Source organism: Monodelphis domestica, chromosome 4 (assembly GCF_027887165.1).
Source record: "Monodelphis domestica isolate mMonDom1 chromosome 4, mMonDom1.pri, whole genome shotgun sequence".
In the NCBI taxonomy this organism is placed as follows: Eukaryota; Metazoa; Chordata; class Mammalia; order Didelphimorphia; family Didelphidae; genus Monodelphis; species Monodelphis domestica.
This window is the reverse complement of record NC_077230.1, coordinates 422,666,352-422,679,664: the sequence shown is the minus strand read 5'-3', so window position 1 is coordinate 422,679,664 and position 13,313 is coordinate 422,666,352. Positions and strand designations below refer to the sequence as shown.

The 13,313-nt window shown below is 45.1% G+C and overlaps 1 protein-coding gene across 8 annotated transcripts in view; it reads right to left on the bottom strand.

Moving 5' to 3' along the window:
- Nucleotides 1-1,067: 1,067 nt before the first annotated feature.
- The window catches only part of LOC103098218 (pregnancy-specific beta-1-glycoprotein 7-like), a 31,926-nt gene continuing 19,680 nt past the window's right edge, over nucleotides 1,068-13,313 (bottom strand). For 3 of the 8 annotated variants that reach the window (XR_008911644.1, XR_008911646.1, XR_008911645.1), the window contains 5 exons: nucleotides 11,734-11,988; nucleotides 6,749-6,891; nucleotides 4,888-4,919; nucleotides 3,990-4,111; nucleotides 1,163-1,294 (listed from right to left, as the gene is read on the bottom strand). Coding sequence is in view for 5 of the 8 variants with exons in the window: in XM_056796376.1 (XP_056652354.1) it covers nucleotides 1,267-1,294; nucleotides 4,888-4,919; nucleotides 6,749-6,891; nucleotides 11,734-11,988 (458 nt within the window). In the remaining 3 variants the exon portion in view is untranslated. Of the gene's footprint in view, nucleotides 1,295-3,989; nucleotides 4,112-4,887; nucleotides 4,920-6,748; nucleotides 6,995-11,733; nucleotides 11,989-13,313 lie in introns of those variants that run through there. The other 5 variants (XM_056796376.1, XM_056796380.1, XM_056796381.1 and 2 more) reach the window with 5 other exon arrangements.

The following is a 13,313-nucleotide window of genomic DNA, read 5'->3' as shown; positions in this document are numbered from 1 at the left end:
GCAAGTCACTTCACCCTGTTTGCCTCAGTTTCCTCATCTATAAAATGAGCTGGAGAAGGAAATGGAAAACTAGCTGGGTGACCCTGGGCAAGTCACTTCACCCTGTTTGCCTCAGTTTCTTCATCTGTAAAATGAGCTGGAGATGGAAATGGCAAGCTATTCTGGTATCCTTTTCAAGAAAATCCCAAAGAGGATCACAAGGACTTGGACACTGCTGAAACAACAAAATTTCTCCTTGAATAGTCATTTCCTTCAGGAATCTTGCTGCAGAATTATTCAGTATGGGTCCATATGTAAGTATGAATGTATAATGTATTCATGTATATATAAACACATTTAAGATTAATACCCTCTTAGAGAAAGGCAACTTCATGTAATGGAATTACAGTCTTTACAATCTTTGAGTCATTAAAGTCATTCCAGTCTTTGGGTCAGGAAGAGCTGGGTTCAAAACCCACCATTGGCATGGACCGGATGTGCTCTTATTGGTAAATCATGGAACCACTCAGTGTCCCCAGGCAACTCTCTTAACGTTAGATTGTTTACTCCTTCCTGACTTTTTGTGACCTTATTTAGGGGGTTTGGGGGCAAAGACCCTGCAGTGGTTGGCCATTTCCATCTCCAGCTCATTTTATAGATGAGGAAACTGAGGTACTGGCCTCCAATGGCAGTGGCTGTTTGCATTCCACTCTGTCCAGAAGGATTCCCAAATGGATCTGAACTGGTCCCAATGGCCACAGAGGTAAAAATGTTGTGCTGTAACTCGTCTCCACATGGGCAGGGGTCCTTCACAAACTCCATCTTGTTCCCCTACTTCCCCATCTTGCCTAAAAAGGCAGAAATCCCTGCGTTCAAATGGCCTACCTTCTATTCCCAATCAGAGAACGTCAGCTGCGGGGCAGAGGTGTCGGTGGAGGAAAGGTTGAGGAATGAGCCGGAAGGAATCTTGAAACGCAGAATTGAGAAGTAGGGGAAGACGTGGGTTCAAGATGGTCCACGTAAGACAAGACCTTATGCTAGGTCATAAGTGGTAGAGTTGGAAGAAACCTTGGGGATCCCCAAGCCCATTCTTTTTTTAATCTTTTCTTTATTAATGTTACTGAAGACACAAAGGAGGCCCACCCAGAGGTGAACTGAAATAGCTCTGGAGGGTCACAGGGAGGCTAGAAAAACTGGACCCATCCGTTCTCCGCTTCTTGAATCCAAGGGCTTGGCTCTTCTCTGGCTTCAGACAAAGGGCAATGGCCAGCGACCCAGCTGTGGCAGTCACAGGGCAGTGGGGGCCACTCTCTCTCTAAAAGAAAAGAAATGAAAATAAAGCTGGGGTGGGCATGGCTAGAAAGCCAGTTTCCTCATCTGTACCTGGGAGGCTGGGAGGATCAAATGAGATCACATCTGTGGAGTACTGACCACGTGCCCGGCCATCGACGGAGCGAGAGAAAGGCTAGTGGTTATTAGGAGTGATCGTTATTACGGGAACAGCCTGGGAAGGGCACTCCAAAGAGCACCGACTTGGAGACCAAGGTAGACCTGTTGGCCCAATGGCCTCCATTTCCAGAGCGAGGACCGTAGCCCCCAGAAAGGGAGTGATCTGGCCAAAGTACTCCACAGAGTCAGCAGCCTATTGGGGAATTATACCTGGCCCTCTGGATTCCAAGCCCAGGGTAGTAGTAGTAACAGGAGGAATAATAATAACAATGACGATAGTCATATTTAGTACTTCTATAACACTCTAAGGCTTACAAAGGGCTTTTAAAAGATCATTTTCTTTTATCTTCACAATAATCTGGGAGAGAGGTCTATGTACGTATGATCTCCATTTTACAGGTAAGGGAGCTGAGGCAGAAAGGTGAAGAGATGTGTCCAAGAGTCTCTCGTGATTTGAACTCCGCTCTTCCTGACTCCAGGCTCAGACAGCTCCATGTAGGGGAGCACCACATTGCCATGATAACATGACAGAAGATGAGTCTGTGGTCCCCCAGGAGGGGCCCAGATATGTGAGCAAGAGGTCACCCAATCTCCCTCTCTGCTGCTGTTTCTCACTTTTCCCTCCCATCCTACATGTGGAGGAGGCAGAGAGCTCATTACCTGAAGTTGCCACCAGGAGATGCTACATCACCAGCAGCTGATCCGCCCATCAGTCCTTTAAGGCCTTGCTGGACTTTGGAGTCCCTTGGCTGTCTGGATTCCCCCCTCCCTCCCTCCCTTCCCACCACCTCCACTTCCAATAAGCAACAGAATTCTCAAAACCCCAGGAAATGTAGCAGCAAGGCAATGATCCAGGACAATTCTGAGGGACTGAGAAGAACATTTTCCACATCCAGAGAAAGAACTGCGGGAGCGGAAACCCAGAAGAAAAACGCCTGCTCGATCACATGGGTCGATGGGGATATGATTGGGGGTGTAGCCTCTAAGCGATCACCCTGGGACAATTATCAATAATATGGAAAGAGATCTTGATCAATGACACACATAAAAAGCAGTGGAATTACTCGTTGGCTACAGGAGGGAAAGAACATGAATCATGGAACCATGGAAAAATATTCTAAATTAATTCATTAAATAAAAATTTCCAAAAATAAATAAAAATAAACCCAGGAATTGAAATGAATGAACATAAAAGGCAGAAGGAATGTTAGGGGACATGCAGCCCAACCACTTCATTTTCCCACTTTACATAGGAAAGGACCACTGGATTTATCCATTAAACATGGAGTCACAGGTCCTAGGTTCAAATCCCACCATTGACATATTTCCTGTGTGACCAGTCTCAGTTTCCTCATTTGTAAAATAATGTCAGGCTAGATGGCTTCTAAGGTTCCTTTCAGCTCAAGAGCTACAATACTATGAAACTCTATCAGAGAGATGGAGAGACAGATGAAAATGAGATGGAGAGAATGGAGATAGAAAGAGAGATGGGGAGACAGAGACATAGAGAGGGACTTGCTCAAGGTCATACATACAGTCAGAGGCACAAATGGAGCTAAACATCAGGCCCCCTTCTTTCTCTACCCAGGCCATCATAGTTGCTGTTCAGTCATTTTTCAGTAATGTCAAATTCTTTGTGACCCCAATTGAGGTTTTCTTGGCAAAGATCCTGGAGGGGTTGGCCATTTCCTTCCCCAGTTCATCTTACAGATGAGGAAACTGAGGCAACAGGGTGAAGAGACTTTCCCAGGGCCATACAACTAGGGTCTGAGGCTGTGAGTCTGTGAACTTGGGAAAGGAAGTCTTCTTGACTCCAGATTCAGTGCTCTATGCACTATGGCTCCACCTAGCAGGCTGGCAAAGTCAATTCCCTGAGTCTCATTTTCTGAGATGCAGAATAGTGTCATGAATAGAGCATTAGCCTTAGTGTCTCAAGAAGATGTGGGTTCCAGAGGCAACTGGGTGGCTCAGTGGATTGAGAGCCAGGCCTAGAAATGGGAGGTCCTGGGTTCAAATCTGGCCTCAGACACTTCCCAGCTTTGTGACTCTGAGCAAGTCACATAACCCCCATTGCCTAGGAACCAATGCATAGTATTGATTACAAAATGGAAGATAAGGGTTTAAAAAAAAAGACAAAGATATGGGTTCCTTTGATCCTGTAATGCCACTCCTGGGTCTGTATCCCAAAGAGATAATAAAGGGGAAAGGACCTACTTGTACAAAAATATTTAAGGCAGCTCTTTTTATTGATGCAAAGAATTGGAAACAGAGGGGATGTCCATCAATCGGGGAATGGACAAGCAAATTGTGGTATGTGTTGGTGAGGGAAGACTGTTATGCTATAAGAAATGATAAGCAGGAGGATTTCAGAAAAAAAATGAAAAGATCTGCAGAAACTGATGCAGAGTGAAATAAGCAGAACCGGGAGACCATGGTACACAGTAACAGCAATATTGTACAAAGATCAATGGTGACACCTTGGCTCCTCTCAGAAAGGCAAACATCTGGGACAACCCTGAAGCACGCATGCTGGGGAATGCTCTCCTCCTCCAGGGAAATACCTGTTCAGTTGCGTGGATTCAGATGAGTTTTGGTTTTCCATGAGTGTGCCAATATGGAAGTGGGCTTTACATGATAATGTATGTGTGGTCCTGATCAAATTGCTTGCCATCTGAGTTGGGGACTGGGAAGGGAGGGAGAGAGAGAGACAGGTTGGATCTTATAATTTTTGAAAACATGTTGAAAATTATTATTGCATGTTATTGGGAAAATAAAATATCTTTGAATTAAAAAAAAAAAAGAAAAGATGTGGGTTCAAGTCCCATCTCTGACCTCTTCAGATTCCATCTGTAAAATGGGAATGATAATAACACTTCTCTCCCAGGGTTCTTATAAGGATCCAAGGAGATCCTCTATGGGAAGTGCTTTGCAAAGCATAACCCATTTTATAAATATTCCTTATTCTTATTATGACTACTAGACTGGTGACTCCGGTCAAGTGACTTAAATGTTCAGTGCCCTAGATAACTCTATGGCTATTGCTACAGATGAGTTTCTATCTGCTTTATGAAGAGAATGTCCATAGTGAGAGTTCTCCATGTGTATTGGAACATTGGTCTAGACCCAAAAAAGGGAGAATTACTTTCCTCATCACTCCATCTTTAAAAATGGGTGTACAGGGGGCAGCTGGGTGGCTCAGTGGCCTAGAGATGGGAGGTCCTGGGTTCAAATCTGAGCTCAGAAACTTCCTAGCTGTGTGACTCTGGGCAAGTCACTTAACCCTCATCGCTCGCTCTTACCATTCTTCTGCCTTGAAAACAATACTTAGTACTGATTCTAGGGAAGTTAATCTCTATGAAGCCATTCTATGAAGGAGGAGGCCTAAGAAGCCCACCACTGTATCCCTGTGGCCTTCTCCCAAGTCCTGGGCCTCTAGAGTTGAGGAATGGACATCCTTACCTTGCTGCGATGACTTCCACAGCATTACTGACCTGAGGCGGGAGAGAGAAAAGGAAAGTCAGGTAAGTGGGACGAATGCCGAAGGAGACATTCCTCCTTCCTGGTGCAGAAAGTCCCACTTCCCCAGGTCTGTCTGCCTTTGCCACAAAGGGGAGCTCCCTCTCCCAAAGCATTCCTGTATCCCGATGATAGAGACAAATAGGCGACCGTTCCTGCCCTTGGGGAGCTTACAATCTATTTCATTTGCAGATGGTTCTGATCACGATGGAGTCCCTCCTCCAACAGAGCTCCAATCTGCCTCCCTGTAACTCCCCTGTGTGACTCCTGATTCTGTGCTCTAAGGCCAGGCAAGAACAAACAAATCTCTCTTCTCCATAACAATTCTTCAGGTACTTAATACAGCTCCCACACATGGGCTCCCTCCACCTTGAATCCTTCCTTCCCAGACCAACCAGCCCTGATCTTCAGCTGATCCTCCCATGGCCCGCTCATGAAGTCCCTCCTCATCTTGGTCGCCCAATCTAGACATTCTCAAGCTGGTCAATTTCCTTTCTGAAGTATGGTGTCCACACCAGGATGGCTTCTGAGCAAGACAGAGGGCAGAAGGGCCAGCATCTTCCTCCCTGTGGATGCCAGGCCTCTTTGCTCCCTAATCTCTCCTCGCCTGTGTTCCTGGGCCCACTGCCCCCATCTTTAATTCCCTAGGTCCATGAACCTTGCTCTCTGACTCCCCAGACTACCGAGCCATTCGCTGGCTTTGAGAAGGAAACACGGCCGAATAATTGGGGTTATCCAAAAGGAACAGGAATAGCCTTAGGAGGTGGTGAGCCTCCCATCACAACTTTGGGGTTCATAATCATCTCTGCATAACCACTATATTACAGTGGGTGTTCTTTTCATGTACACATTAAGCTAAATAGCTTCTGAGTCTCTTCTAACTCTCTAGTGGTCTGATTCTGTGACTCTCAGATCCATAAAGCCTTCCCTGATTCTTGCCCAGAGCTCTGGTGCCTTCTCCCCAAGAGCCCCCTGGGCATCTCCCTCTGGACATCCAATCAGCAACTAAAACCAGCATGGCTATGGTGGAGCTGCCAGTTGTTCACCTCATTACACCCTCCCTCAGAAACAGAGGAAAGGCTAAGGACAAAGTTTGTCGGAGCTAGAAAGGTCTTAGAATAGGTTATGGCAGGGGGCAGCTGCGTAGCTCAGTGGATTGAGAGCCAGGCCTAGAGACAGGAGGTCCTGGGTTCAAATCTAGCCTCAGACACTTCCTAGCTGTGTGACCCTGGGCAAGTCTCTTGACCCCCATTGCCTAGCCCTTACCACTCTTCTGCCTTGGAACCAATACACAGTATTGACTCCAAGACAGAAGGTAAAGGTTAAAAAAAAAAAGAATAGGTTATGGCGGAGCTGGAGGACCCTGTATGTTCTTGCCAATCTTCTAAGCTTTGTCTGACCTACTGGACTAATTGTGAGGTGGTCATTATTCTGATTCTAGCCCTCAGTGCCAATGCACTCCTCTGGACCTCGAGGTACCCTTGGAAGCAAGCATTATTGGGGCATGGTACACTGCCAAGCCTTAGGTAACTCATTTCCCCCCCAGGCCTCAGTTTCCCTTTGGCTCATTCTCCCTAAATGCCATCCAGCTCTGACAGTCTATAACTGTGATCTCTGAGTCTCCTGCCACAGGGCCCAGTCTACATCCACAGTCCCCAGCACTCTTTTTCAGTCCTTCAGGACCATGTCCTTGACTTCTGTCACTACTGATATTACCTCTCCAATATATTCGCCCACCATCATCACCACCACCACCCACACTGCCACGATGGACAGAATACCTGTTCAGGTAAGCCAGTCATACCTGGGACTTCATGACACCAACAAAGTACCCAAATGCTCCTGTCAAAACCACCCCTACCAGGATGCCAATTGTAATTCCTGCAGTGGCCCCACTGGGGATGGACTTTCCATAGAGAGCTTGGTTGGTGCCTTGATTGAAAGCTTCTGTAGAAGAGAAGGAAGAGGCAAAGATCAAGTCTGGACTGTGATAGACTATCCTTTTCACTGATCATCCCTCAGAATAGAAAATATCAGAGCTGGCAAGGGCCTTAGAACAGAAAAGAAGAATAGTTAATATTTATATAGTGCCTACTGTGTGCCAATATGCTTAACTCTTTACAAATATTATCTCATTTAATCTTCACTATAATCCTGGTACTATTATTATCCCCATGTTACATCTGAGGGAACTGAAGAAGACAGAGGTTAAGTGACTTGCCCAGGGTCACACAGCTAGTAAATGTCTGGGGCCAGATTTGAACTCAGGTCTTTCTAACTCCGGACTCAGCATCCTGTCCTCCATGCCACCTAGCTGCCCCTAGCTAGGATATCAGAGCTGGGAAGCCAGTTAAGACACCAAATTTCAGAGTTGGGAGATCCCTTAGGACATGGAACATCAGAGTTAGGAAAGATATGAAGAAACAGACTGTCACATTGGAGAACTGTAGGAACCACATAGTAGGATTTCCTTGAGCAGATGAGGCCTTCAGAAGACCATGTCTTCCCCAAAATCATAAGAGATAAAACTGTAGTGATTTCAGTCAATCAACAACCACTGTTCTGTCAAAGATCTAATCACAAAAACACTTTTGGTCAATCATAGGGATTCGTTTCATGCCATTCTTGGCACAGTGGATAGAGCATGAGTAAGGAAGTGAGGATGACCTGAACTGGAGTCTTGCCTCTGGCCCATACTGTTTCTGGGACCCTGTGCAAGTAACTCATTCTCTCAGCATTCTATACTGCTAAGGCACAGACATAGGGTGGGTGTCAAACTATCATAGCGAATGATCTTTCCACCAATGCAATCAAAGGTCTGACACTGTCCCCCCAATTCCATACCACCCCATGCTTACAAGTGGCTGACAACCCATCAACCCCATGTCCACATAGTACAGAGAAGGACCAACCCAACCATGTTCTAGAGAATGGGCCTGTCCCTGATCTCTTCCTTAGCCACTGGACGGCTCTATTTTTTAGATGTAATGGCTAAGGCTGGATTGACCCTTTGAAAATCAGTCTTCAAGGTAGAAGGCCTGAACTAGAGGCTGTGGCTCAAGCATCATCTTCTATTTAAGGCCTTTCCTGATCTCCTCCAGCTATTAGTGCAAACCACTCCTATACCCCTCCAAAAAAAAGGGTGAGGAAAAAAACATGCTTATATACATTCTGTTTAAACTCATTTCATAGGATGATAGATTTAGAGGAAGAGGGGACCTTAGAGACCATTGAGTTCACCTGCCTGTTTTTACAAATGGGGAAACTGAGATGTGAGAAGGTTAAATGTTTCTTGAGAAATGGTGTGACATGGTTAGGCTTGTGCTTGAGGAATATTGGCTATCTGTTACATGACATTGTCTCTCATATGACCTCTCAGGGCCTTGGTTTCATCTCTGAAGATCATGGGTTGGACATCTGAAGACTTTTCTACTCTTGACATTCTCTGGTTCTTTGTCAATATACCACGGATCTGTGATTTGGAGCTCTGTACATAGGCACAGATTACAATCTTTCTATATCTTATAATTTTAAGGAGTTCCCTAAGGTTCAGAGGGGTTGATTTTCCCAAGGTCTCAAAGCTAGTAAATCTCTGAGGCAGTATGTGAACTCAAGTCTGTCTGACTCCAGGTCCAATGCTCTCTTGACCATGGTAGGCTGCCTCTCTGCTTCCAATTGATTTCAAGAGGCAGAATCAGTTTCTCTCCAAACTTAACTACAAAGGACTATGGACTCTAATAAAACTAAATTGCTCCCTTCATATACTAAATGTTTGGTCCCTGTGGCAATAAGAGCAGTCTCTATATGACTGTAGGTTCTTTATAGGAGACAAGGTAATTGGCCTCTCAGCTGGCACAGACTGAAAATCTTACAATATACCTGCAGGGTACAGGAGAATCTGGTCTCTCACACTGTCAGCTGATTATCAACTCCAATCATCCTTACAGTAATCTTCCAGGGAAAAAGACCTTCCCTGATTCTGGACTCTGACTTCTGCCTCATCTTCAGGCTTTCACCCTCCAGCCTCTTCCAAGCCTGCCAAATGATTCTCCCTATAGACAAGATCAGACCTCATCCATCTCCTCTTTAGGGGCCTATCATGGATCCCTCCTTTGTCAGGATACAATATCATCTGATTCTTCAGGCTGGCATTCAGGACTTCCAGAGTTCAGTTCCAAACACCTCTCATTGCCCCTCAGGTTCAGCTTGCGAGTGTCTCTTCTTCTCTTCCTCTATCCTACCCCAAACCCCTACTCAGGTAGCTAGAAGGAACCTTAGAGGCCATCTAGTCCAACCCTTTCATTTTATAGCTGAGGAAACCAAGGTTCAGAGAAGCTAAACCGCTAGTGCCAAAACACTCAGAAAGTAGGTTGCAGTCAAAATTTGAATCTAGTTCTTTTGTCTCCAGTTCCACCATCTTTCCTTGCCCTGCATGGCCTAAAATGCCCTCCTCATCACTTCTGCATAGCTTTATCCTTCAAGGCTCAGCACTCAGCTCCCCACCTCTGCCAAGAAGACTGTCCCTGATAACTAGCCCCACCCATCAGGCCCTCAGACTGGCTGAGCCTTTTTTCACCCAGTCATAGAAAGCCTTTGGGAAGTGGGGTAGAGAAACACATGGGATACAGGGACCTTTTTGTGGTTCCCTGTTTTATTTCCCCAAGTAAGCTGTCAGCTCCTTGGGGCAGGGCAGGGATGATCAGAATTCAAACATTTCTGTGTGTCCCATGGCATCCATATGTAATGCAAAGGGTAGATTGCCAGATTAACTTCATCTCACTTTTGATAGGTTTGCTAAATTCATGGTCCCAGGGAATGCCAATGAGTCAGGGTTTCTTCCCTTTTTCTGTGTCCTGGATCCCTGGGCAGCCAGTCTAGTGAAGCCAGATGCACTACTCTAAATCATGCCTTTGATGATGAATTAAAATCCATAGGATCACAAAGGAAACCAACTCTATTGAAATGCCGTTATCCACATTTTTTTTTAATTCAAGTTCATGGATTGTTATAAAAGGAACTCACGGAGACCTTAGCAACACTCTCAGGAAACTGTCATATTCTTCTGAGGCTGGCTATGTGTAACTGATTATAATATATTGAGATGGATTCTTTAACAATAGAACAGAAAAGAGAACCATTTCTTATAAAGGGGATTCTTTAACTGGCTTCTAATAAGACTAGATGGTCTCTCCCAACTTTGAAATTCTATATTTCCACTATAGATATCTTGCACACAGTTTTTTGCAGGCTGTCTTCCCCATTAGATTGTAAGCTCTTTGAAGGCAGGGACTACATTCTTGCCTTTCTCTATATCTGATGCCCTTTACACAGTGCCTGACATGTTGTTGTTCTTGTTCAGTAATTTTTTTAGTGCGTCCAGCATTTTATGGCCCCATTTGGAGTTTTCTTTGTAAAAATACTAGAGTTGTTTGACTAGCTCATTTTACAGATAAGGAAACTGAGACAAACAGAGCTAAAATGACTTGCCATTGTGAAGACTGGATTTGGCTCTCCCCTGATTGTAACAATGAAGATACTTGGCTCTTCCCTGATTGTGAAGATTTAAATTGTAACTCATATGTATTTTTAGATTTTAATCCCCATAAGTGTAAACACCCTACTTAAAAGTTAAGTATGGAAACCTGTCTATTTTTAGATTCAATCACAAAAAGTGCAAATATCCCACTTAATTGTGAAATGGAGGTCTGTGACCCACATGTTTGATAATGGGTAATGAATCAGAATCAACTAACTGCCTTCTGGGCACTCCTAGAGCAGAGCGCCAGCTGTGATTAGTAGATGTGTAATTAGGGGAAGTGATGCAAGAAAAAATGCCTTTAAAAGAGAGAGTGCTACACAGAGTTGGGGAATTCTTGGAGCAGAGTTCAACTTGGACTTCCACTTCTGTTGGAGGATAGTTCTTCATGCTTTTGAGTTGAGGCTGGTGAAGAGGGGCAGAAGAATCTGCTGACTGGACTGACACTTGGTGAGTGAAAAGCTGACTCTTAACTGCTGGATTTTCTGAAGAGACTTCCCAGGTCCTCGGCTTTGCCAAGGCCAAATGAAACTAATTCTCCCTGCCCCGAGGGGCCGGGAGCAAATTACTTAGTGCTCAAGCTAGATATCTTACCTTATCCTCTCTCTGATTTCTTACTTCACTCTTTCTACATTTTGTAAATAAAATCTCTTTGGAATTAATTAAATTCCTGGCAACCAAACTCTTAAATAATTAAGTCCAACCCTTTTAAAAATAACACCTTTTCGCCCCTTACACTAGGGTCACATAGCTAGTGTTTGAGGCCAGATTTAAACTCAGGAAGATGAGTCTTCCTTACTCCAGGTCCAGTGCCCTTACCTGGCATATAATAGGCTTTTGATAAATGTTTGTCAAGTGACTAAATGATTCTCAAATTATTTTTCCAATACACAAGTGAGAAAACTGGGACCCAGGAAGGTGAAGGGATATGCCAAAAGTTACATAGCTAGTTTTACACTGGAGCTGGTGCTAAAACTCTGTTCTTGTGACACCATGACACTAGTGAGTCTCTTCCTGTTGTACCACACTGTCCTTGAGTAACCACTGGCTGGGATGGGCAGATATCTGTCTGCAGGGCCTACTGCATCCCAGGTCAAAGAAGCTCAATCCACAGAAGTCACAAGGCCCCAAGTAGAGCCTCTAGCCTCAAGGGAAAGCTGAAATTATCTGTGTTCTTTGGAATTTGGAGGAGGTAGTCTCTGGATGAAGGAATTTCTAATAAACAGAATGAGCCCACCCCAAATTCCACTTACCCGACACCTGGATCCTTGCCTGTGCTGTGCTTCTTTGATGGGTGATGATGTGGGAGGCCTCACAGGTGTACACACCTGAATTATCCAGAGAGACATCAGGGATGGAGAGATGTTGAGTTGATGGCTCAGGTGTCCCATCAATCTCCCACGTGTACTGAGCAGCAGGATTGGAGTCAGAGAAGCAGGAGATGGTAAGGGCATAACCCTCCACAAAGGTAGAGTTTGGAGGGGTAACAATGGGAATATCTGGACCATCTAGAAAGAAATGGAATAGCAATTAGGCACAGAGAATGAAAAGCTTCTGGCTTTTCTGTTTCTAAATCTTTAAAATGAGGAGCCAAATTGGATAGTATTTAGGGATCCTCTATGTTATGGCATTCCATAGTCTAGAGCAGTGATGATATAATAGTGAAGGCAAACCTATGGCACATGTGCCAAAGATGGCATACAGAACACTCTCTGTGAGCCTATGCCAACCCCTCCCCCAAGAGTTCATTACTAGAAAGGTAGAGGGACTCAGGCACAGCTACTCCCTTCCCCTTCTCCACCATGTCTGATAACATTTTTTCTCAGCATCTGATCCTCTGCCCAGCAGCCCAATAGAAGTGCACGAGGGATTAGGTGGGTGATTCACAGGCAGTAGAGCTAGATGGGAGCAGAGCACCGAGGCCATTCCCCTCCCCCTCTTCACCTGCTCTGAGAACATTTCTTCACTTTACTCATCCCTCTGCCCAGCAGTCAAATGCGAGTGCTTTCTCCCTCCCCTGTGTGGGGTAAGGAAAGGGGTAGTCTCTGTGGCACTCTGTGGGGAGGTAGAGCATGGCACATGGTCTCTGGGGGACAGGAGTGGGGCATAGCATGTGATCTCTAAAAGGTTTGCCATCACTGTTCTAGAGTCCCTCCCAGCTCTGAAATTCTCTGTTCTAAGAGCACTCCAAGCTCTGACATTCTCTGTTCTAAGGGCCCTACAAGTTCTTGTATTCTCTGTTCTAACATTCTGTGATCAAAGGCCCCTCCCAGATCTGACATTCTTGGTTCTAACATTCCTTCCAGGTCTAAATTCTATGATTTCCCTTCCAGTTTTGAACTTCTCTGTCCTACTATTTTCTCTATTTTGCCCTGTTCTGAAAACCCAACCTCTAACTTAGATTACTTATTAAAAGAAAATAGGGGGTGGAGATAGATATACATAGAATTTCTAGGAGAATCTAAAGAATTACATCTTTCAGAAGCCAGGCAGGGATTGGTGGCTATGTGAGAGAAACAACAGAGATGACTGTAATCAGTTAGGAGACCTGAACTGGGTGAGAGGAACAAGAAGTCACTTCTACTCTGTGCTTATTTCCTCTCAAAATGAGTTTAACAATATCTGCTGGACTTCACTGCTTAGAAAGCAAGAGAAAGGGGGCAGCTGGGTAGCTCAGTGGATTAAGAGCCAGTCCTAGAGACGGGAGGTCCTAGGTTCAAATCTGGCCTCAGACACTTCCCAGCTGTGTGACCCTGGGCAAGTCACTTGACCCAAATTGCCTAGCCCTTACCACTCTTCTACCTTGGAGCCAATACACAGTATTGACTCCAAG